We start from the raw sequence: 25,983 nt of genomic DNA on the forward strand, positions 1-25,983 counted from the left end.
TGAACCCCCTCCCCCCCGATGTGACGCTAACGTAACGCTTTTCATAAACCCCCCCCTCCCCCTCGATAGCGTTACGTAATATTTGAACGCTCCCTTAACGGAATTACCTATGGGATGCAATAATTTTCTGGCAACAACACTTCAACAATCGGAAACTTCACTTTGTCAATATTGATGTGTGTGAATCCTATGCTTCTAGACATGACATTATTTTCAACTGTAACAAAACTGTTGGATTGGTCCATCAATGTCGCAAATTTAAAGTTTTGACTTCTCCATGCATGCGGTTGTACAATACACAAATTAAATTTGTTGGACAAGTGAAATATTTAGGTATACTGATTGATGATACCATCAGTGATGATGCAGATATTAAAAGGCAAGTGCGATCTCTTTATGTCGCTGCCAATCAGCTTAGGTCCAAGTTTGGAAATTGCTCTACCGAAGTTAAAAATGTAATGTACCAATCATATTGTATGCCAATGTATGGTTCGCAACTATGGTGTAACTATAAAACTTCTACTTTAAATCGCATACGAGTTGCTTACAACGACTCGTACAGAATTATCCACAATTTGTCGAGATGCGACAGTGCTAGAGTGTATCAGGTACAGAACGACGTGTTAACATTTGATGCTCTATTAAGAAAAAATTGCTATGCATTTGTAGAACGTTGCAAAAGATCAATTAATCCACTTTTGCGCAATGTTATGTTTTCTGATTACTACTTTAATTCTACATTTTATATTCACTACAACAGTATTTTGTACGTTGTTTGATGTAGCCTGCTTGATGTTGTGTTAGTCTGATATTTTGTGTGATGACTGTTAAAAATTTAAATTCTATGGGCTTTTGAGTCTGATTGCAAATAAATAATAAAATATCGGTAAGCGGCCCTGCGTCAAAAGCCTTTACAAGTAGCCTATGCAAAACGACGAGGAATAACTTATCAAGACTTTGTCGGTCCGAGGATAAAGATTCAAAACCATACCACGTTTAGGCTATAGCAAGGCCTATGAGAAGGGGATACGGAGGGTACGGCGTACCCTTGAGGGCCCAGTCCTGTGTTCGTAGGGGGCCCGAAATTGTGGTTTTATAGTTTACGCGCAAAAAATGTTTGGTTAAAACCATCCTAAACGACTGATTTCAAGCATAAAAGTTGTTATTCTTTAGTCCTGGGGGGCCCAGAAAAGTAATCGAGTGCTTTGCGAGCAAATTAGGGGTCCAAAGTGGTAATTTAATGCTTTACGTTCAAAAATGTTCTGTTAAAAGCACTCTTAATTAAATCATAAAAGTTAGTTATTCTCCTGTCCGGGGGGGGGCATAGTGTAGCAAAAGCAGGTTTGAGAAAAAGCCGGGTGTTTTTTAAAAATTATTTCACAAAGGTAGTTTTACGCTTATTTCACTTCAAAATGAATTTCGGAGTTAGAGCAGGAGCCGGAGAATACTTTTGGAGCAGGACCGGAGCCGGAGTCAAAAAAAAGCGATTTCTCTCGTTCACCTCTGCTAGTGCTGGGCATGTGGTGAATGCAAAAGTTAATGAAGAAAGGTTAGGTTTGGTCAGATGATTAACTTGATTATGTTGTAACAAGAGGTTATGTTAGAGCCTTGGTAGAGACATATAACACTCAGTCAGTGTTGTACGCGTCATTGAAATAATTTGACGGCGTCAGCGTCAGCGCGAATTGCCTAAAAACTTTACGGCGTAAAGGACTGCGTAAGCTCGTAAAGAAATTGACGGCGTCAGCGTCAGCGCTAATTTCTAGCGCTATTTTTCGCCAGCGTCTCATAAAACGGAAATATTTCAACCAAGTTTAGGCTTACAATAGCTATAAATAAAGAGCAGGTATTATGTTTTGAGACTGTATTGTAATTAGCTGCTCAGCCTATTAGTTATTTCCTTGCAGAAAAACAAGCAATTCAAAACGTTTGTCTGACAATCTGCTGCGTTTGGGACGCATATTCAGCGGCGCCGGAGCGATTTTTGACTGGATGGGCAGGAGTATGAAAAAAGGGCACTTTTGTTGCTGAAAGGCCAATCTTTTTGTAAGTTTTAAGATAAGATATAGCGATAATGCTCATCTATCAGCTCATTATCGAGTAATGATACAAGTGTCCGCTATACAAACAACAATGGCACGGAAGGGCATCATGCTATTTTATAATGATGTAATATAACTTACTGTGATGGAGAATTTTGTGTCGTGAATATTATTTTGAGGCAAAAATAGAACATTATAATTAGGCTAAAAGCAAATAGCATAAATTGTTATATTGCAAAGTGTGCAGTAGCTTACATGACCTTAAAAGGGCACCATTGCCCCCTCTTCCTTCCCCATCCACAGAAATTTGAGGGCAGGGGGCCTCTGCTCCCCCTGCTCCCCCCCGCTTCCGGCGCCCCTGCGCATATTGTCCTTTCCAAGTGAAAACATGCGTTCCACAGCAGCGCTGGTTGGTATTGGTGTGTTGTAGGCCTATTTCAAAAACAAGTTGAAACGTTTAGTCGGAAAGGTATCACTGTTCCAAGCGTGCTGTGATAGTTTAGCATGTATAAATCTTTTAACGAGGTCCACTGCACCAACATCGCTCTTTTCAGGGGCATAGAGCTCTTGAAATAAAGTATATTCAACGTCCGCGATGCCATTCATGGATTTTTCGCTTTCTGTCTCTGATCCCTCGTTTTCAATACATGGGTGATCACCATTTAGCAAACTTCTTCCGCATGTATTCCAGGGAGCCATTACACCCAACGCAAAAGCCGGTAATTCGGATGAGTCTCGCTGGCCCGAATACATTGTGAAACTCTTATTGTGAAAGGAGATTTTCCATGAAAACAAAAAATGACGCTTAGCGCTTGACGCTTAAAATCGGCAAAATAGTTGACGGCGCTATCACTTCCGTCAACTGAAAAATAAATTGACGGCGCTAGCCTCAGCGTCAACAAAAAGTTGACGCCGTCAAATGACGCCGTCAAATTGACGGCGTCAACGTACAACACTGCACTCAGTAACGTTAACGGATTTAACATTAAACACACAAAAAAACATGAAAAAACTACTAAATCCAACGTTTTTGACACCACATATTGTCCTCTTCAGAAATAATTATAAGCTACATCTAAGAGAAATAAAAAAATGAATTTAAATTTTTACATTAAAGATGTAACTTACAAGCGACACCTCTCAACAGCACCATCAACAACTGACACACGAATTCAATGCAGGATACACAAATTGACGAGAGACAGATCACATGATATGCACATTGCACAACACAAAACACTAAATAGGCTAATAGCCTAGTTTTATTGTAGCCTGGCACTATTATCGCGCACAGATGTCCAATTCTGCAGTAAAATGTTGTGTGGTGTGTAATACGTCTAAGCAAACATCACACTTTTTGCCCAAGACAAAGGGGGCCCGGAATGACTCTTCGCACCCCTAGTAAAAATTTCTCTCAGAGGCCCTGGGCTATAGGCTTATATTGTAGGCTACCGTAGCTACCATTCTCGCAACAAGCGAAATAAAAGTTTTCTCTTTCTTAACTTTCTGATTAGCCTAGTTGGTGGTGTCGTTGCTGCAATTGGGATCTCACTGAGAATTAGCATTTACAAATAGTTTTACATCAGAGGTGACGAACCTGCGGCCCGTCAAAGAATTTGTGCGGCCCGAAAAACAAGTTGACAATCTCTCATGCATTAAAGACAAAGGACATCTCAAAGCTGTTTTATGCCTTCACTGGTAGGCTACACCTTTTCTTTGCTATTTTCTTGGGTAGCCACTTTAACAAGGAAAAATTCTGCCACTGCAATTGACTAGAATGCACCGCCAACCAATCATAAGCTACGTTTTTTATGACGTGAAAAAGAGCGAAAAGAAGATGATACAAAGCAAATCAAGTGATGAATTTTCTGTCAGCTGGTTGGCTTAGGGCAGTGGTTCTTAACCTTTACTAACCTGCCGAACCCTTACGCTATTCTGCGAGCTTTCATCGAACCCCAAATTTTTGCTGAATCACAAAAACAAGAATCTGTCACATTTAGTAATAAGACTTCTGTTGTTGTTTTTCTGTGACCAATAGTGAGATTCGAGGCTTTGTCTCGTAAACAGCAATTCTCATGACATTTTCGCATGCAAGCCAGTTTCGTTTTTTGCTTTAACATCCAGCGGAATAGAAAACGCATGCTGGCATAAATAAGTAGTTACGAATGGCATGAGAACTTCAAGGACAACTTTTCACCTTTGTAATAACAAGATAACTTTCCATTTGTTGGCACCATAACGTTTGAAGATTTGTTGTGTTGAAGTTTCTTTTTTTGCATCTCGCTTTCTTGCAGCTCGATAATGTCATCCAAGTATGGACTGTTTATATCTGCTGTGGTTGAAAAAAATTGAAAATAGAACTAAATTTCCTTAAACTAAGGAAATTTCCTTAAAAATAAGAGTCCTGCTTCTGCCGTTCCATGCAAAAAGCAAATGTGAGGAAATTCATGTTTGGAGAAAATGACGTTTTTCTTACCGATTGTTTTTACAGTGTTTACGTAAAAATTTTTTTTTGTGTGTTACATGCAGATGGCATCATTACATCACGCGTCAAACACACAGATGTTTATTTACCATCATGTAAGCGGCTAGCCGCAATCAAGTTTCGGCTGGACAATATTTTCCAAAAATATTCGCTGATAGGCTATGCCATTCAGTATAGGCCGTGTGTTATTGTTTCAGAGGAGGTTAGCGCCGAACCCCTGAAACAGCTTCGTCGAACCCCAGGGGTTCGATCGAACCCTGGTTAAGAACCACTGGCTTAGGGGTTAAGATTAAGGCTAGAAATTAGTTATTTCATTGACGCGGGTTCGATTCCCACCACTGCTATTGCCCTTTTTTCTTCTGTAATTACCAAATAAAGTTCAAAACAAGCATTGACTCTCTGGCTGAGTGCTAGAAAGGTCACAATTGGACGGTAGCCTCTTATAACATGTTCTGATTGGTTGGCGGTTGCATTGTAGTCATTCGCAGTGGCAGAATTTCTACTTGTTAAAGTGGCTACCATTTTCTTGCCCTAAACACTAACTTTCAGGGTTTATCTTCTATTCTTTTTGCTCAAGTTGATTTGTTTTTATTTTTACTGTTGTATGTTTCGATTCTGCGTAAGGTAATTTCAACTGTGTGGGTTTTATTACTTTCATCTGCCGTTTGTTACTTTTCATAAATAATATCTTATTCTTGAGTGAGTCGCTTCTAAAACATTTCATAGTAGGTTACGATTAAAAGTTGTGTGGCTCGATAATTCATGTGTAACTGACAAAGTGGCCCGCGACCGCAAAAAGGTTCGCCATCTCTGCTTTACATTGACATGTGAATTTACAGAAATAAAAACAAATTGAACTGATGTTTAAGTGGCTACCATAGATGTCATGATTCAGAGCTTGAAACAAAATAAATTGACTTGACTTTTGGTTTTGTCATTAAGTTTTGATATCAAGTTTTGATATCAGTTCAATTTATTTGTATTTTTGACCATCACAACGAAAAACAATTTATGCCAAAAAATCGTTTTGACAAAATTTCACATCAAGGTTCTGAGTTGGCTAATTAAATTTCACTGGAAGCAGCTGACTCGATGACTAATATAGTCTTTCGCTGCTTCCTGTCTGTTGTTGAATATATTTGTACCGGTTTATATTTGTACCGTATACTATTTTTTGCAGCAGACAAATAAAAGGTTTCTCTCTCTCTCTCTCTAATTGATGATTTGAAGCCCATTCTGAAGTGGTGCTTTTGCGTGTGCGTGCAGTCCTCTTTTTAGTCTGGACTTTGTATATTAAATGTATGGCAACACTAGTTCGGTGTGAAATGTTTGATAAATTAATTTCTGGCCATCTCTTATTTTGTCGACTGTTTTGTTGTTTACCGTATATGGACATAGGTAAGATTAATCAATAAAAAGGTTTCGCCTGGCTGAAATATGAATTTATAAAGCCAGAGTCTTTTCAGCTCTTCTAAGTTCTAAGTTGGCTATCAACTTCAAGAGGAAAATAAACTTATGGAGCTTTTTAACCAAAGTCAAGGATAGAAATAGGCTGGTCTATGATAATGTACCGGTAGCTTACAGTTCCCTACTTACAAATGTTTTGCTAACCACACACGAGTTTAGCTAACGTTTAACAATGAAGATTAATAAGCTACGGTACCTTAGAGGCTTATCAGTAGCCGGGTGCAACTTAATTCGTACCATGAACAATTCGGGATGCAACCTACCGTAATTCGTACCATGAACAATTCGTACCGTCAGTTCGTACCTTGAAAAGATCGAGAGAAAAAATTAAAAAAAGCCGAAGTCGCTGATCGCAGTTTCCGCAAACATTTTTAAAATTTTCCACAAACAAACAAAAACTCTTAGATCATTACAGCCAGAAATTTTAAAATGTCTGCGGAAACTCCGATCAACCCTAACCCTTTTAAAATGTTTGCGGAAACTCCGATCAACCCTAACTTTTTTAAAATGTTTGCGGAAACTGCGATCAGCGACTTCGGCAAACTGTTAGGATCATTACCGGAAATTTAAAAATGTTTGCGGAAAAACGGAAACTGCGATCAGTGACTTCGGCTTTGTTCTATTTTTTCTCTCGATCTTTTCAGTTTGTTTATTTGCAGAAACACCCTAACCCTTTTAAAATGTTTGCGGAAACTCCGATCAACCCTAACCCTTTTCAAATGTTTGCGGAAACTGCGATCAGCGACTTTGGCACACTCTAGGATCAGTACCGGAAATTTAAAAATGTTTGCGGAAACCGTGGAAAAACAGAAACTGCGATCAGCGATGTTCTATTTTTTTTCTCGATCTTTTCAGTAGGTTTGTTTGCGGATACCACTAACCGATACTCTGATACCCTAACCCTTTTAAAAAATTTTTGCGGAAACTGCAATCAGCGACTTCAGCTTTTTTTAATTTTTTCTCTCGATTTTTTTAAAGTACGAACTGACGGTACGAATTGTTCATGGTACGAATTAGGTTGCACCCAACAATTCATACCGTCAGTTCATACCTTGAAAAGATCAAGAGAAAAAATTAAAAAAAGCCGAAGTCGCTGATTGCAGTTTCCGCAAACTTGAGTATCGGTATCCGCAAGCAAACAAACTGAAAAGATCGAGAGAAAAAAATAGAACATCGCTGATCGCAGTTTCCGTTTTTCCACAGTTTCCGCAAACATTTTAAAATTTCCGGTAAGAGTTTGCCGAAGTCGCTGATTGCAGTTTTCGCAAACATTTGAAAAGGGTTAGGGTTGATCGGAGTTTTCGCAAACATTTAAAAGGGTTAAGTTTTAGGGCTAGGGTGTTTCCGCATACAAACAAACTGAAAAGATCGAGAGAAAAAAATAGAACAAAGCCGAAGTCGCTGATCGCAGTTTCCGCAAACATTTTAAAAGTTTCCGATAATGATCCTAAGAGTTTGCCGAAGTCGCTGATAATGGCAGTTTCCGCAAACATTTTAAAAGGATTAGGGTTGATCGGAGTTTCCGCAAACATTTTAAAATTTCTTTAAATGATCCTAAGAGTTTTTGTTTGTTTGTGGAAAATTTTAAAATGTTTGCGGAAACTGCGATCAGCGACTTCGGCTTTTTTAATTTTTTCTCTTGATCTTTTCAAGGTACAAACTGACGGTACGAATTAGGTTGCATCCTCAGTAGGCTACCTCAGTGGCAACATAATTCACCTGATGATATATTGTTTGGTTTAATTTTAAGAAGTGGCTATTTTTACACACCTGTTGCCATGGTTACAATCAGGTGTTACCAGAGTTAGGATTAAAGTTACGAAGGGTTAAGGTACCGGTAAGGGTTACAGTTAAGAATAACATTAAGAAGTGGCTATACTTACGGTGCCGTAGATATAGCCGTTCCATGCCTTTTTTTAGGAAGTGGCTATTTTTACACAATGAAGTGTTGCCAGAGTTAGGATTAAAGTTAGGAAGGGTTAAGGTAAGGGCTAGAGTTAGGAATAAGTTTAGGGTTTTGATCTTTGTCGAGGACTAAAAAAGTTCCAAAATTGTAGGGATTGGCAAATTAGAATAATTAGCTACGGTATTCTAGAATACTGAAACCGAATATAGAATACAGATATCTATTCTAGAATAATTGACCGTTTTTACCATCAACACATTTTAATGATTTTACAAAAACAATCAACATCACAAAATTGCTTATATTGCAGTGTAACAAATTTAGGCTTTTTAAATGTTCAATAGTCAAACGGGATCTCATTTTCGTGGCAGTTAAACCTGCACTTGAAAAACATCTCTCTGAAGAAGCAGATGTGGCAGTTACACAAAAATATTTTGAAACTAACAGACATATAATACATAAACAAAACAAAAAAGGTTTTTATTTGCTTTCCACCAACCAAGGCATTTTCAACAGATGTAGTGAATGCTTTCAACAACGTGAGATAGGTATCTATTTCTGAAGGTGGGAAAGCCAATTTTGCTGATTCATCTTCACTAGTGCATGACATGTAGCATCTTCAATCCCACTGCTCAACAAGTCGTCCATATCACTGTACTGGCATAGTAAAAGCTAAGACAAAGCCAACTTTCCGTACGTACTACGTACTTCCGCAAGACTGAGAGGACTGCAAAGTGCTTGACAAGAAAGATCATTTTTCATTTTTCCATCTCTTTGCGTTTTTCCTACGCCGGATTGCACCAAATCGATGAACAATTCTACTTTCGCTGTAACGAATTCGTTGCCACCAGACAAAGCGGCATGGAGTCGATCGTTAAAGCGGTTTCAATTATCCGATGTCATATGCATTTTGAAACCGATCAGGCTTCACAACCAGTTAATCGGTTATTCTATATTCGGTATTCTATTTTGCCCATCTCTACTTATCTGGCAACACTATTGAGGCTATTCTTACATTATATAGTGTAAATATAGCCACAGCCTTTTTTTATCTTCATGTTGCTTTTACTGCGCATGTGCGCCGTTGTTGCGTCTGCGCGCTTGCTGCGTATTTTTTTCTTTCACCTCTTTTAAAGCAAAAGACAAAAGAACAAATGATAAAAAGTGCATATATAACTTCTAAATTCAACTGTTTTTGCCGAGTGAATCAGTGGTGCGTGCGATCTTTGTCTGGCTTGTCCTCCCAAGGATATGAGTTCGAAACCACCAGGAGGTTCTTTTTTTTAAATTAAATTCTAACTTGAAGTGACTCAATCATTAGGCTAAGCATTCTTGTGGCCGTTCAGTTTAGTTTGTTTTTAGTTCTGACTACCACAACAACAAAAACAGTATATGACAAACATTGCAGAGGTCTAGAAAAAGGTAGAAGCGACAAAATGCAGACGTTACCGTATAGCGTGCATGATACCAAAAGCAGTACAATCAGTTTAAAATATGGCATGGCCGCAACACCTTAATAAAATTTTTATAAATTTAGAAAAAAAGGAAAAGAAGGCTAGTGAGTTTTTTTTCTTTAGCAATTTATGAGTAAAAAAAAATTTATAAAATTTTTATTAAGGTGTTGCATTGCGTGTTGGGTGTTGGTTATGTTTAAGGTGTTGCGTGTATACATTATGTTAATCCCACTAAGGTTACTTTGTTTTGCTAAAGTTACTTCAAAAAAGCAAACTCTCTACCAAACCTTTATCATTTTCATGAATTGTTTGCAATTGCCTGATAGATATTAACTTGTCCTTTTTTTTGCTGAAACCAAAAGAATCACTGTTAGTTTAATTTCTCATTATTTTTTAAATCAATAATTCATGGGGTCTTTTAGTGCATTAGAATTTTTTTTCAGTTTGTGTGCTTTCTTATTGGCTGTTTGTTGCATAGTAGTAAGATATTAACTTATGTGGAAAAGATGGATATTGTATAGCCTAGTGAATGCATTGGTCAGGCATAGGTGTTTTGTGTTAAGTAGAATTGTTATTCAAATATCACATGATAAATTGTTATTTACATAATAAAAAGTATCATTGTGTCCTAAAATGAATTTTATTTACACAAAAGACAAAACTTTTACTTTTAAAGACAATTTCCTTGCATTACTTTATTACTTTTGCTGTATCTTAGTACTTTAGTCAGTCACAATAACAAAAAGACCATTATCATTGAGGGTTTTGAAAATTGAACGTAATGACTTGAACAAATCGTTGAAAGGATGAAAATTAAATAAAGTGTTGTTTTGTTGCCATGCAGAAATTATTCGGAATAGAGTTTTTGATCAAGTCTTGTTTTTTTTTTGGTCAAATGCTTTCGCAAAATTTAATCATTATCTCTGGGTTGATTCAATGAGAAAAACTTTACTTGAAGGGTTCTCAATGCGAGGCAAATTTACCCCTCAAGTGGGAATGAATTTGACTTACCTTGGGGCTATATTTCACAAGAAAGAAACTTGTTAATTTTTATAAATCATGAAATATTTAAATATTAACAGTCAGGCAATGTTTTGTGAATTTGAAAGATTGACTACTGAGTATTGCAATTCTTTGCTATCACAAATTTGTGTGAGGAAACAGTACTTGCTCACTTGACTTTTTTTTATTTAAATCCAGTAAACTTGCAGATATGCAGGACAAAGTATGACTTTAAAGATGCTTGTCATAAAAGTTCCAAGGTTTTGTGCAAAATTAGATTTGTGAAATACAAGAGTTGAAATTGGAAACCTAACAGATTTTCCAGCATTTGAACAATCGGAAAACGACAGAAAGTTGTAACATTTTTCTTGGTCTGAAATTGGAGATGTGGTAGTGTTCAGCAACACTTTACCACTTTGAAAAACACCTAAGTTCATATTTTAAATGAGCCATGTTATATCACTACTTCTCCCTGGACAATATTATCATTCATCCATTTGATGCTCATTTAGAAAGTATCAGTGACGATGATCAATGCAAAGATCAATTGATTGAACCATCAACTTCTATTAATTTGTACAAATGCTTTGAATTTTATGTATCATAAGCAATTTATTTTAAGTTTCAATTCTGCATTTTTTCAGCTGCTCTTAATCTAGTTTTTTATTGCGTACTTTTGTGAGCATCTCATACAATCCAAAATGTCGTTTGTGAGAAGTAGCAAGTATAGACACGTGTTTGGAAATGCAAGTAAAGAAGTGTACGCTGGAATCAAAGTGACAAGGAGCAGTGCAGATTCAACATTTTGCACTGTCAACCCAAAATTTGTTGCTATTATTGTACAAGGTGCTGGCGGTGGACCTTTTCTTGTTCTCCCTTTAGAAAAAGTAAGACCCTGTGTTAAACGTTGGAGATTTAATCAAGAAAAAACCTAAATTTCTTAATAGGTCTTGTTTTAAACACTCGATCAGATTTGACTTACCGTACTTTTTTAAAATTTTTACCATTCAATGTCATTGCAATAGACTGATGCTCAGTTTTACGTGAAGAGGTGATCAGGCATTGTGGTTAATTTCTCTTGTTTAAACTTTGTTTAATTTTTTTATTGCTATATAACAGTGAAGTTTATTAGTAAAACCTCACTTGATTGTATGTTCACTCAGTTTTAGCCCAATAGTTGTATAAGTTGCTTGATGGCTCAGTGACTACGAGACTACTACATAGTCAAATGGACAACTAGATTTTTTTGGTTTAATTTAATTTTTATCGACAATCTACTTTCATTAACATTTTTTTTTTTGCTACTTTGCTCAAAAAAGACAAATTTTCTGTCTGACTTCGATCTTGAGACAATTAATTAGGCCTACCGTACATTTTTTAATACAATACTTCAGCAGCTTTTAATGTAACTTTATCGCATCTTTGGTTCATATGAATGTTTTTTTTGCATTTCCTGTAGTTTGGAAGGTTGCCTGTCAATCAAGCGTTTGTCAACGGTCACTCTCAAGCTGTGGTGGAACTAGCTTGGGCGCGTTTCAATGACAATCTCATTGCAAGTTGTTCTGAGGACTGCACCATCATGGTATGTTAAACAATAAATTTTGCATTTTTTTACATTAATTCCAACTTCATAAATAATCATACGTTTGTGCAGTTTTATTTTTATTTTTTTATCTAACTGAATGTGCTTTTGGCAACGTCCATCCCTGGTTTTCTTTATTTCTTTCTATCTCTGCATGTTGCGTTCGCACTGAACTTCCTAATTTTAGAAACGTTTATGCAGTTACTATTAAAATCACTTAATACTTTTATTACGTATCACTTTTTTGCTTGCTTGAAGGTTTTATATTAACTTTCATCTTTAAATGCGGAAAAACGCCGCAAAAATTGATATTTTAAAGATTCCCACTTACGAAATCGTTTTCTGTGCTCTTTTGCATGCCCATCTAGTTTCAAACAGACAGTTCAACTTTTCTAACAGATATGGGACATCCCAGATGAAGGCATCACAGAGACATTAACAGAGCCATGGGTGACGTTGGAAGGCCATCAAAAGAGAGTGTCATTGCTAGAGTGGCACCCTTCCGCCGACTTCATACTCGCCAGCGGCAGTAAGTATCTTTGTGCAATTAACAGGCCGGTTCTTTTCACATCGATTCATCGTTTGAAGTGTGCGCGGCCACGGATTCTAATTCTAAGAGGACCCTTTTGACGAGCTGTGTCAATTTTGTAATTGTCAGATTTTGATTTTCTAAATTTACCTTTCGTCTTCAAAATTTATAGCTTTTGATGCACAAACTAAAACAATGATGCTAAACCGTAACATCCAGTCTTCATTGATATTATGTTCTACTTTCTTTTCGCCGATGTGATTCTAGATGCCTTGCAAACCACAGCCCAGAAGAACTGCGACAGTTGGCTGAAAATCAATTTATGGAGACCTTTTTATTGACGCTGTTTTTCACCCAACTCTGGTGTAAAATAAATTATTATAATTTCTTGGTGATTTTAGCATGACACTTATAAAGCGGCTTCACCTTTCAGGCTCTGACAACAACGTAATCGTGTGGAATGTGGAAGCAGGTGAAAGTCTCTACACCATTCCCCATCCTGACGCTCCCTCTTGCTTGTCTTGGAACCTCACTGGTTCTTTGATGGCGACCACGTGCAAAGACAAGGTGTTACGCATCATCGATCCTCGAAAAGAAACCATCGTGAAGGTACTGCTGTGCTAGTTGTGTTGAAGAACAAAATTTGTTTCGGTTATTGCCCCGCAGACGATTTATTGTCTTTTTATATGTAGGTAGTTCTCTCGCAGTCTCGCTATTGGTTCAATAGTTTTAAAACCTTTCGATGTAGCCTACTTTGTCACCCAGACCTCTGAGTTCCTTTATTTTTTCGGCGACCAAGCATGGCCTGTCAGAGCTCTTTCTCGGCGGCCAAATTCTCGCGCTCGACAACCAAAATTTTTTTTTAAAATTCCGTTAATTAGTATCGTGCTTTTGTGTGCATTCAGGTAACAAAGAACGAGGCTCTGAACTACATTTGCAGTTGTATTTAAGTATAATGCTTCCCAATTAGTAGATGTACAGTAAACCTGCGAGTTTTTATAAGTTGACACTTAGCCTTTTTCGAAACTTTTATCAACAATATTTCTCGTCGGAGTTTGCCTTGATTTCGGACTTAGCCAATATTTGCTTGTTTATGAAAAGGTTGCGATGCAAGTAAAGAGAAAAAAAAATTACGATTGAACGCAAGTGGAGAAAAAAGTTTTAAATACCAAAGGAGTGGAGAAATGTTGGCTTGTGGAAGCCGGCGACCAAACATGGCCTACCAGCGCGATAGTTTTGAAGGCCATTTAACGACTTTTCGGTGGTCATGGTCGTCGGGAGCTTAGAGAGCTGGTCACCATAACTGTTCAATCAGCACCGCTAGTACAGTATTCAGTTGTGTAATGTGTAGAGCGTTTTGTATGCCTGTATTTCGCCATATTTTTATACTGTTCTTAGTCTGTAGTTAGTGAAGTCTACTATTTGTCGTGGGATGGCACAGCGGACAATGCATTGTTTTTCCAATAATACGAACTTGGTTCGACGCCCGACTTAAGATGGTTGTTGATAAACACCGCTCACCTCTACCTAGGGTGTAATAAATTGGGTGGGCATAGTTGCTAAAGGAAAGGCGGTCTTGAGAAAGGAACAGGTCACCCTACTTTTCTCAGTGCCGAAGGCTTAGTACAATGAGAACCTTATCTTTTCATTCCCAACACTTGGAATCAAGTATTTGTCGTTAGCATTTGCCAGTTTCGCCTTGGAAATTGTTTGTGTTGGTATAATACTGTATACTTGTAGCATCTCTAATTTTTTTTTGATTTTGTTTTTAAAGGAAAAGACCAATTTCTTCGCCGGTTCAAAACCGTCAAAGTGTGTTTTCTTAAAAGATGGAAAGATATTTACTGTCGGCTTCTCTCGGATGTCCACTCGACTCTACGCCTTGTGGGACTCGGTAAGTTTAGTAGCTGTTCAATGTTCATATCATTTTTTAACTCGAAGCTGTGTGCCGCGAGAGGCTCGCAAACTGTGTGCCGCGAGAGGCTCGCAAACTGTGTGCCGCGAGAGGCTCATAAGTGCGCCACGCAAGTTTGTTGATTTGAATGTTACATCCGTAGCGCAAGGCTGTAAAGTGTCAAATTAGTTTAGAAGGAAGCATTTGCTTTTGTGTTAGATAATAGACGGACTGCAATTCATCTGACCGCTCCTAACTGATGTCAAGGCTATTTTTGCACAAAAACAGGTACACCTTTTACATTGCTGTAAACGTAAATGATTTTATTGTTAAAAAACCTTTAAGTAACTTTTATCGTGTATATTGCATGGTTTGTTTAACCCAACAGCTTCGATCAAAAAGTCACTGAAAAGCAATTTTTCGAGAAAAAAACGTTTGCGTATCAAGTCAACGTGCCGCGGTAAATTCCGAAATTCTTTGGAGTGAGTACCCTAGTCCAAAAACGTTTGAGCACCGCCGTAACTATACGACTGATCTTCATCAAACGATGCGGTTTTTCTGCCTGTGAGATGTTGGGACCGAAGTGGTGCACAGTAGAAACAAATAAATTTTTATAACTTTGTAGAAAGATCTCAGTGAGCCGTTGACATTAGAAGAAATTGACAATTCAAGTGGAACGGTTTATCTTCACTACGATCCAGACAACAGCATTGTTTTCACAATTGGAAAGGTAACTTTTGCTCATGAAACTGACCCAACTAGCAATGTTTCCAAACCGTTTCGACACTTAACCGTGGGAAAAACAAATGCCATCAACTATGTTTTGGGCGATGATTGGAAATGGAAACTTCGAGATTCAAAATGTGCTCGCGTGTCATCTAACTGCAGTAATGCTCCACAGCCAGCAAGTCAACTTTTTACGTTGATTCAAAGTCTGCAGAGACCTTGCTAGCTGGGGTCTGTGCAGAGACCTTGCTAGCTGGGGTCTGCAGAGACCTTGCTAGCTGGGGTCTGCAGAGACCTTGCTAGCTGGGGTCCGCAGAGACCTTGCTAGCTGGGGCTTTGTTGTTTTCAACGTATTAAAAGCTACAGTTTTTTTTTCGGCTGAATTTAGTGGCGGATCCAGGGAGGAGCGGGCGATTCAGTGGCGGATCCAGGGAGGAGCGGGCGATTGGGGCGATCAAACACTAAAACACAGAAATGTAACTTTATTTACGGTGTATTTGCAAGATACTGTAGACTTACCCATCATTGTGTTTTACTGAATCCCCCCCCTCTCTAAGACTGTATGCTGGATCCACCCCTGGCTGAATTGTGTTTGCTTTTTTTTTTAACCTTGTTAACACAAAATGACTCTGTTCATACCCAGGGGGATTCTCAAATCAAATATTACGAGATTACCAACGAGGAGCCTTATGTTCACTTCCTCAACATCTTCCAAGCCACCTCCAGTCAACGCGGCTTTGGCTGGATGCCAAAACGTGGTCTTGATGTCACAACGTGCGAGATAGCCAGGTTAGCCGCATGCAGACGTTTAAACAATGTAAAAAAAACGACTGATTTGCTGTGTTTGATTTTGTGCTTGGATGCAGAACAGATAAGATTTTAACTGATGGCAAGTATCCAGTGTGAGACAGACTTTGTAGATCGGTTTTAAACTAAGTAGGAAAACAGAACAGATTTTCATAGTCGATACCCAGTTAGCATATAAGCCTATTTTTACATTAATTCGACGTCTGCAGACTTTAAATCAATGCAAAAAAAGGGCTGGTTTGCTATCGAGGTTCGCTGCTTGAAAAGAAATATAATTACTTCAAAAATTGCCGCACAAGTTCAGAAAAGTTGCTTAAGTCGGAAGTTGTCGCTAAGCTCAGAGGGAAATGAGATAAAAAGGCACCGTGCCGTTTTCATGTCACATTTCTCGCTGAAGAATTTGCATTGTTACCGCTCAAAGAACTATTATTGTTATTCTTTGATGATACTCTCTCCCAGGCTTTACGTTCATCTACTTCCGCCTCTCACAGTGCCATCAGCTTTCAATGTCTCAGCAAATTTGATTCTTTTTTTACATTCATTCAACGTCTACAGACATTGATTGAAAGTAAAGTAAAAATCAAAGTAAAAAAATTTACCTGCGTGGCACTTCCGTCGTGCGCTGTATTCTTTGCATGTTGACACGAAAAATGACGCTATCGGGAAGTTTTCAACACGTGAAGTGGGCCACGTAATGCAAGTGCGGAGAAAGTTTTCTGTTGTCTATCTAAGGTGTAAGCTATGTCAAATTATGAAAGTAGCACTTTGCAACAGTTTTTTTTGATTGATAGCACTTTCTTCGCTAACAATTTTTTGCAGTATGATTTTTGGTTTTCAATAACATATTAAGAACCATAAGTAATTGAGCAAAAATTGTATGACTTCAGTAAAAGCTCATGAAAACGCTTGAGGATGCCTTTGAAAAATATTATGCGATAGATGCAAGCTGATTGGGTCTCCCAGTCAATAATTTTTGGTTGTTTTCCTTCACTGCTGAGAAGTGAGAGCGTCAGCTCGGCACTCACAAGCACGATTTGACGTGAGCACGGAGTTGTAGCGTGACACTTAACGCGTTGCTTAAAGCTGGACACAAGATTGTCTTCTCGTGTACGCAACCCAAGTTATTTGATCACCACCAAAAGGGAAATGCAAAGATTTCCCAAACCATCTCATAACTTTTATTCCCAAAGCCAATGTGTTAGATGATATAGTCCACCAAGTACAAATACAAAGTTTCATAACAAAATAAAAGAGCCGATGTTAACTTGAAGAATTACTTACATGCTAGCCTCACCTCACGACCTAGTAGGCCGTGCTAGCCTGCTATTTCCGAAAAATAACCATAAAGTAAGAATTCTTCCCCTGATAGCACGGAACTTCTTTCCGGTTTCAAACAACCGACTTAGCTGCATATCTACTGTTGTATACATAAAAAAAACTTGCAGCAAAAAAGTTCTTGTTTTTTTATATCCAGGTGCTACAAGCTGCACGAAGACAAATGCGAACCGATTTCATTGATCGTTCCCAGAAAGGTAAGAACGATTGCGACTTCCTGACCAGCAAATCAGCCTTTTTTTACATTATTCCTCTAGCGATGCACCGGAGTCAAGATTTCGACCGGTGGCAGGATGTTCCGTCTAGAGATTGTCAACATCTGTCTTTGTTAATATCTACCTCATATAAAATCAATGTTTTAACCAAGTGGTTGTTAAATGTTGACAGTAGCGTTGACAGGATGGTCCAGTGGGTACTTTTGGACTCGGAATGATTTTAAGAGCCTGTAGCGATTCCAAGGGGCTCGGAACTTGAAGAAACCACCTCGTATTTGTTGGAAATGGTGCGTTGTTCTTGGAAGTGTCTAAATTTGGGGCCTGATAGTTGCATTGGTACCGGGCCCTTATCCTCTCAACGGCCCTCGTTGTTGGTACACCACTCTTATCAAGCACTGAAGCGATAACCAGGCACTCTTTAAGAATGTGCTTTATGGCAATGCTTACGGTCCTTTAAAAGGGTTTTATTTAGGATTGAACATTTGGGTAGATTTCAAATTTGGCTGTGTTTTGTGTTTTTAAGATATTGAAGATTTTTGATTGACTGCCTTGATCTCATTTTCAATCTAACATGTACATTTAAGACCAATGTTACAGCCAACATGTGCAATTGTGCATTCTTGCATTACTACCATTTGATGCATAAAATTACATTTTATCAAAGGTCATGAACTTGACCACAGCCACACACACACACCCGCTATCACCTCCGGAGCCGGAGTTGAAAAAGGTGGCTGGAGTTTGGCCGGGGTCGTAGGTTTTCTATTATTAGATCCTACGTGTGCAGACGTTAAGTCATTGTAGAAAAGGGCCGATTTGTTGGTTGGGTTGCTAAGGCTTTGTGATATTGCTTTTCAAGGTCAATGCTAGGGTGCTATGGGCTACTTAAAAAATTCCACTCTCAGCCATCAACGCAATCTTGTTTCATAGGCTATTGATTCTATGTCTGCAGGCGACATAGAATGACCAATTTGTTGCATGAGTTTATGAGAAAGCGTGCGTTTATGATGCAACAATCATAATTTAAAACAATCTTCGAGTCAAATTTAATGAGTCTCACACGACGACGACGACAATGAATTGCAATTTCTGCATCTATCAATTGTTGCAGGTTTATTTTTGAATTTTATTGGCTGCTATTGAAGACGTTTTTATGAATTATTATGTAAATTTTACACAAGGTACAACGTTCTTTGAAAATTGCAGAAAATACGGTGCGCTTCATGCGGAACTTAGTTCTTTCCTGAGACGTTTATCAGATTTTCTCCTTTGGCTGATACTATTAGACCGAACTCAAATTCTTTTAAATTAAACGCTCACGTCACATTTTCAACAGCCACTCTCATTTGGCCGACTCTGCTTCAACGTTTTTAAAGTAATCAGGTTATGGCAGTGCGCCTGTCCCGCTCGTCGCTCGTTACTGTCAAACCTTGCTGTGAAATGCTTAGCGCGGACATTATCACGCCACGCCAGGCAAGACACAGTAGGCCTGCACAGAAACTGGCTTTTTTATAGGAGCTATGCGAGTTCTGTCAGTTTGTTCTGTTTAGTCTCGGCTAACAGGTTGATGGCAACAGCCTACAGCGATTTCAAGCTCTATACTTTAAAACTTTTACTAAAACTATTGTTTAAAAATAGTCGGATCTCTTCCAAGAAGACATCTACCCTCCCTGCTATAGCTACGATCCTGCTTTAACCAGCAGTGATTACGTAAACGGAAAGAATGCCCAGCCAAAGACGATGAGCGTCAAAGAAAGTGAGTTGATTGATGTGTGATTTGTTAGGCGTAGTTTTGTAACATGCCATAAGAATGCTTTTGATTGAGCATCAATAAAAAAACTTCTGTGCTCTGGTTCGGCTATGAAGCAGAGATGAGATCAGAAAACATTGCTGGAATACTTTTACCTGAACTAGTGTCCTTTCGTTAAAAACAGGAAAGTAATGTCTTATTCGTTCAACTCGATTATTTATTGCCTGTCAGGCAAATGAGTTCTTGCTACTAAATCATACTGAATAAATGGATTTCTTGCCACCGTTGGTTGAAGTTCCATTAATCTACGATATTATACTGCCCTTATTGCTATCTCAGATAGCACAAATTGCTCCTTTTTACATTGTTTGCTGACCCAGCAGATGTTGAGCCAATGGTGGAAGGACCAATTTTTTAGCTGGTTATGTTTTCCCAGTTGAATGTCAAGGTCTGAGCAACACAGGACATCGGTTGGTTGTTTTTTACATTGGTTTAACATCTGCGGTTGTTAAATCAATGTAAAAAACAACTTGATTTTTTGTATGAACAGGCATTGGAATAGTCAAACATGGGTCTGCTACTATTCGGTGAGTCCGATTCGGTGAGAGTCTTTTTCTGTGAGAGCCTTTTTCGGTGAGAGCCCTATTCGGTGATTTTTTTGAATTTTTTTTTGAAAATTATCGGGTACCGTAGCCTAATTAAAACCCTTAACCCCAAACCCCCTAACCCCTAACCCAAAAACCCAAACCCCCAAAAAAACCTCAAACCCCCAAAAAACCCCAAACCCCCAAAAAACCTCAAACCCCCAAAAAACCCCAAACCCCCAAAAAACCCCAAACCCCCAAAACCCCAAAAACCCCAAACCCAAAAACCCCAAAACCGCAAACCCCCAAAAAAACCCAAAACCTCAAAAACCCCCAAAACCCCCCCAAACCCCCAAAAACCCCAACCCCCAAAACCCCCTAACCCCAAAACCGCAAACCCCAACCCCCAAAAACCCCCAACCCCAAAAACCCTCAACCCCAAACCCCAAAAAACCACAACCCCAAAAACCCCCAAACCCCAAAAACCCCCATACCCCCTAACCCCAAAAACCCCCAACCCCAAAAACCCTCAAACCCCTAACCCCTATCCCCTAACCCCTATCCCCTAACCCCTATCCCCTAACCCCTATCCCCTATCCCCTAACCCTATAACGGCAATGATAATTAGGCTACGGCGCGCAATAATTTAAAAAAAAAAACTCACCGAATAGGGCTCTCACCGAAAAAGGCTCTCACCGAAAAAGGCTCTCACCGAATCGGACTCACCGAATCGGGCCATTCCGGTCAAACATAGTATTGTCCCCATATTGCTTGTCAATGTGAGGATTCAAAACATTTGAACTAATTGTGAAATGATGTCCGTTGGTTTGCTTTTTCGTGATCATTGTTTGCGATTCACTTTTCACTATCACAAAGATCGAACCGGAGTTTTGAATTGTTTCAGTGTTCAGTCAACTCAAAGGTACTTCTGCGAAGAAGTCCAATAAGCCATTGAAGTCATTATCACAGCGACCCGCTAAAACTCTGTCAGCGGCTCCCACACGCAACGGAGGTCACAACGCACCAGATGTAAGTGACGTTAAAGTCTTGACTATTGGGTCTGAGATAGTTCACTATATCTTTGTTTTAAAGCGTTCAAACATGAAACATTGTCCCTTTTACATCGCTTCATTACTTGCTTGGTTTTGCTAGTTGGGTGAGTTAAGGTGGCACAATACATTATGCTTTTTGATTGGCGAAATTCTTCAACAATGCTCCACTGTCCACATGTAGCTTCAACCTTGAGAAGTGGTAATATCTAAACCCCGAAACACCATTGCATTTCATCGGGTGAATATGTGCCATGCTAGAAAATCGGTCTGATTTGTTTAGTCTGACCGCATCATCAACGGTTGTTCCAACTTACGTGCACCAAATGAACTACAGTGGAAGGGCTGCTATTCTTGGTTAACGAAATTAAGACTGGCTTCTCTCCAGTAGCTTTTCAACGTGGCCCGAGAAAATAATGCCAACATAGTTGGGTAGTGAAAGCATAGCTCTGCCCCCAAAATAACTTGCAATTGTATGCGTCTGCAGACGTTCAATCAATGTAAAAAAAAACTGATTTTCAGTCTGGAGTGGGATTCGATATACCAGTAGAAATCCATGACTAGATATCACCCATGTCGCTTGTGAAATTTCGTTGGCCCTTCATTCAATGATTGCACGTTGAAACTGAAACGATCTTCCAGACAACAAAATCCGTCATTTTTACATTGCCGTCTGGGCTGTTACTATCATTTCATCAATTTGTAACTTTTTTTGCATGAGGCTAATGGGTTAGGCAGACTATAAAGCGAAGTCACATTTCCACCTCTTCACAACGTACGCTTAACATTTGAAATGAAGGTCTCTAAATGTCACCAGCCAGTGACAGTCGCGCCTGTGGACTTATTAGGAAGAAGTAAAACTAGTTCGGACCGATCGCTAAATTTCGAGTGTTAAGAAAGCTTTGACACTTTCAATTTTAGGGCATCGACTTCGACGAGTTGGTCGATGACGTCAAGAAGTTGAAAGCGACCGTCAGGAAGATCTGTCGTCGCCTCACCGCCCTTGAAAAGCCACTCAGAGACGTTGCGGCTGACGATGACGCCGAGTAATAGAAGTGGATGATAGAAGCAATGTTTCTCCTTATTTTTCAAACTTCATTCGCAAGTAGCACGTTTGTGACGTACTAAAGATTACCACCGGAAAGAAATGTCAGTTTGATGTTGATTTATAATCTCTTGAATCAAGCAAATGTGTTGACATTTCACCGGAAATTTGGTCATTTTGATGCCGACGACTGCAGCTTGCTTAACTTTAAGAGAAGAAATCAAAGAAGCATTTACTCATTTTGGGCCAGCAAAATCCGTTCTTTTTACATTGCAGACCTTGAACAAATGTAACTAGGATTTTACAAGCTAGATTGAAAGTTGTACTCAAGTAAATTCTTCAGATAGCCTCACGTTAACAAATTTTATTTTTATGTTTAACAGTGTTGTCCGTTATACCGAGCGTACTTAGCCTACTACTTATATTTCTTCACTAGTGACATAAATTTTTGTACAAAACTAACTTAGTTTCAAGGTATTTTGCGTATTTTTTCTCATGTCATAGTCAGTGTTTTGTGCATAATCACTATATTTGTTCAAGAAATTTGTTTCCTAAACCGGCTTATCATTATCAACAAAGACAGATACAAAGTACGCTCCACCCAATACGTTGATTCGTTTTCTGGTAGTGTCAACACTTGTACATGACTTTTTTGTCTAATGTTTTTCCCGATATTGTCCTCGTTGTGTGCAGAAGAATGGTTTTCATTTCAAGAGAATTTATCTACTTTCTCGATTTTAATCCTGTTTTCATGTTCTGCAAAATTTTTAAAAAGTCTTGGTTCAAGTACCATCACTAATTCGCTTCACAACATGCAAGAATGGTTATTTTTACATTGATTGAGCGTCTGCAGACATTAAATCAATGAAAAAATCGCAGATTCTGCTGTCTGCGTTGTGTCAACATGCTTGCCATCTGTGTACGAAGCAATACTAAATTTATATGTAAACCCATGTAATTGCTGTGTGCGGTACTCGTTACTTTGTATTCTAGACAGATATTTATTGCCTGTCAGCCCATTTGCTGAGACCGTGTGTAAAGTTTTTAACTAATTCTAATCACAGATTTGCTTTGAACGTTAATTATCTTTCACAATGTGTAACTGCACGCTGCTTCTGAACGCGAGTCCGAATCATTGCATTGTTTACGAGTTACTGTGAGCCCAGAGATTTGGTTGCAAAGTATTTAGGTCTTGTCTTCTGCGTATCCTGCAAGCAGTGTGTCTTCACTTCCAGTTGTACTCCTTGTTACACGATGTGTTTTTGTTTTGAAATAAATTCCATTTCATTAGATAACGTTCGATATTTCATTGAACAATATGTACAGCTTTGCCGCGATGGTTTTAACTTCTCCTGTGTTTAATGCAATGCAATACGATAAAGATTCAGCAAAAATATATAGAAAATGTAGCATCCCAGACTGATTTGTAACGTTCGTAAAGTTCGGCTCTATTTAAAAATGTTGGATTTCGAGGGCTGGGTTATTTACCCTGCAAAGCTACCGGATCTAGGCAATATAATTCATGTGAAAACAATCTCTTGTGAATATTTTCTTGGTTGAGTGTTTTTTATTGCGCAAAACTATAACATTTTTCTGAAACGGTATCTCATTTCCACTCATTGCTCACGTTCAAGAGCTGAAAGATTCAATATAACAATATTGTCTCGCACAGTTTTGCCAGCTTAAATATTATTATACAATAATTACGACTCTCCTACTTCGCTATGTTTTTTTTTAAATATTGCACGCCGCACTGAAAGCGTTAGGTGTTGGTCACATTTTGTACTTGAAAACTTGCATATTGCTACTTCCACCCGCATGCATTTGAGTCAGCTTGTCTTCTGTATATATTACATAGTTCCTTTCGCCATGAAAAGATTATACGATAATTCACAGGAAAGTCGCAATATTCGAATGATATCTTCAGTGGTTTCCGTAAATTCTCATGTGACATGCTGCAAGTAGTGTTTGTTAGCTTACATGTAAATGTGTTAATGTTAATGCAATTTATGTTATCTGATGTTACATCGACGTAGATTAATATTTGACATTTTCACACTGCGGTACGACGACAACGAGGTTACTGGTTTACTTTCGAATAGTTTTGCTGATTTTCTGATTTCTTGCCTAACTAACTCTTTGCTCTACACAGTCTAAAGGTTCATCGCAGCTGCATCTGGAAAAGTCTACTCCCACGATTCTCTCTTGCTGCTTCAGCATAAAACAGTTTCTGTTGAAACTCTTGTTTCTAAACTGAATGTTTGGACCATGCCTTTGATAAGATGCATGCGACAACTCAGAAAGAAAATCAATCGTTTTTTACATTGATTTAACGTCCGCAGACGTTGAATCAAAGTAAACAAGTGATTTCTTCTTTCTGGGGACTTGGAATAGCGTGTGCGTTAAACGGAGTAAGTCAACTTTAAGCCATCCGTCGCTCGATTTGCTGTCTTAATTTGCATGTATTATTGTATTACTTTGGTTTTTAATGTTAGTATTTGTACAACAATCGTATGAATTGATTTTGCAATAACAATTCGTCTCCAGCAAGCACAAATATTTATTTGGATACGCGGGACCACCAAATATATGATGCAGTTAATAATAACAATCATTCATAATAATAGCAGTGTGTGTGTGTTTATATTTTAATTTGCAAAGCATAAAGTTTCATCTCAGCCGAGTGGGGTACACAAAACACGCTGAATCCGATTGTTCGATGATGAGTGCTGGACTCGAAAAAGATGCCATTTTTACAAAGTTTTTAGTATGATCCAAAGAGTGTCACCCACGACTACCTTTATATTTTCCTGGTAAGAGGCTGCTCAAATGTGATGTAGAGCCACTTTCCTACTTTTTTTCTATTTCTTACGCGTTGGAGCAGGCTATGCGAAAATTGCGGAGAAACTAAGATACAAATTTCCAATTTTTTATTTTTTTTAGAGCAAATAGAAGCGTGGCCGAGTACAAGAGCTGGGCAACAAAAACTCATACTTCAGAATATCTTTTGCTTTCTAACAACACGCATCTAAAGTTGCAAAAAATATAGACAAGTTAAATTGTAGGAATCTAAACCCTTAGACCTAGAAAGCTTCCGTAGAAGCTAGATTTTGGCAGTTTTTACAGTTTAGGCTTTGAATCACTGACGCAGTCACAGAGGAAAATGTCAGCTCGCGGTTGTTTGTAATTGTTCTATCCACTGCTTGCCGTAAGTTGTGCTTTACTCAAGCGCACATACCGAGGGAAGAACTACATTTGGTAATCTTGCAAACAGACGGCAATGAAATTGTCGACAAAACGCTAAAACAATTTTCCATTCAGCACCATTTGGTATGAAACTTGAAGGCTATTGTTGTTCTGGTGACAATCGAACAACCCTATCAATTAGTTTAGGAAAAAACACATGCAGGTGTGTCTGACAAGTAGTTTCGGATTAGCTGTAGCCTACTTGAAACCTGACCTGTGGAGTGCTACCACAATGCATCTAAAGGCAAAGGGCGTTAATCTATACGCCATTCAAATTTTGCTCGAGAAAAAAATACATAAAACTATTCACCTCATATTATCGCAGCCGAAGGTTTCTAAACTCATTTTTGTTGAACAGTCAGGTCACCGAACTTGAACAGTCAAGATTGATTGCGGGAATCTCGCACCCAAAAACTTAATTCTAGCAGTTTGGCATGCTTGCAAAGGCTTTAAACCAGTGACGTAGACCCGGTCACCGAGATTGACAGAGGGAAGTTTCCGGTTGTTAAATTGTCTGCGGATGTTCTATCCACTAGGTGCCACTGGATAGCAAGTCGTCCTTGAAATGCGACTAAACATTTCACAATGTTTTCTCTCCTCTTATAAATCTTTAGTGACGCTATAGGTTGAGACTTGTACGTTTCTTGTCTTCGATTAGACTCAAAATTGCCTTAAATTATTATTCGAAAATTTATCTTATTGCTTTATTTTGTATGAAATAAATATAAATGATCCGCGCTGCTCATCACGAAACGCAGGGCGAAGTTGCCGATTGCCTTGCTTGGATTTGTATTTGTTTTTTTTTTACATCTAAGCTCATTCGTTGCTGTAAGTTGGACATGAAGAACTATTGGCAACTTATCAA

At 38.6% G+C, this 25,983-nt stretch overlaps 1 protein-coding gene across 1 annotated transcript; it reads left to right on the forward strand.

Annotated features, from left to right (window-relative positions):
• Positions 1-11,006: 11,006 nt before the first annotated feature.
• On the forward strand, positions 11,007-24,491 carry LOC145775045 (coronin-1A-like). The gene is made up of 11 exons (XM_082586240.1): positions 11,007-11,243; positions 11,816-11,938; positions 12,338-12,467; positions 12,901-13,076; positions 14,242-14,361; positions 14,987-15,091; positions 15,731-15,876; positions 17,369-17,426; positions 19,083-19,200; positions 20,683-20,807; positions 21,749-24,491. The coding sequence occupies exons 1-11, from the start codon at positions 11,058-11,060 to the stop codon at positions 21,875-21,877; spliced, it is 1,416 nt and encodes a 471-aa protein (XP_082442366.1). The 5' UTR covers positions 11,007-11,057; the 3' UTR covers positions 21,878-24,491.
• The last annotated feature ends 1,492 nt before the right edge of the window (positions 24,492-25,983 follow it).

The sequence above is a fragment of the Aplidium turbinatum genome, chromosome 8 (assembly GCF_918807975.1).
Source record: "Aplidium turbinatum chromosome 8, kaAplTurb1.1, whole genome shotgun sequence".
Classification (NCBI taxonomy): Eukaryota; Metazoa; Chordata; class Ascidiacea; order Aplousobranchia; family Polyclinidae; genus Aplidium; species Aplidium turbinatum.

Bases quoted from the DNA above. Each gene is read 5' to 3' on its own strand.
- LOC145775045 (XM_082586240.1), top strand. From the start codon at position 11,058: ATGTCGTTTGTGAGAAGTAGCAAGTATAGACACGTGTTTGGAAATGCA. The intron at 12,468-12,900 runs GTAAGTATCTTT...TTCACCTTTCAG, and splicing joins CTTCATACTCGCCAGCGGCA to GCTCTGACAACAACGTAATC. The intron at 15,877-17,368 runs GTTAGCCGCATG...TTTTATATCCAG, and splicing joins ACAACGTGCGAGATAGCCAG to GTGCTACAAGCTGCACGAAG.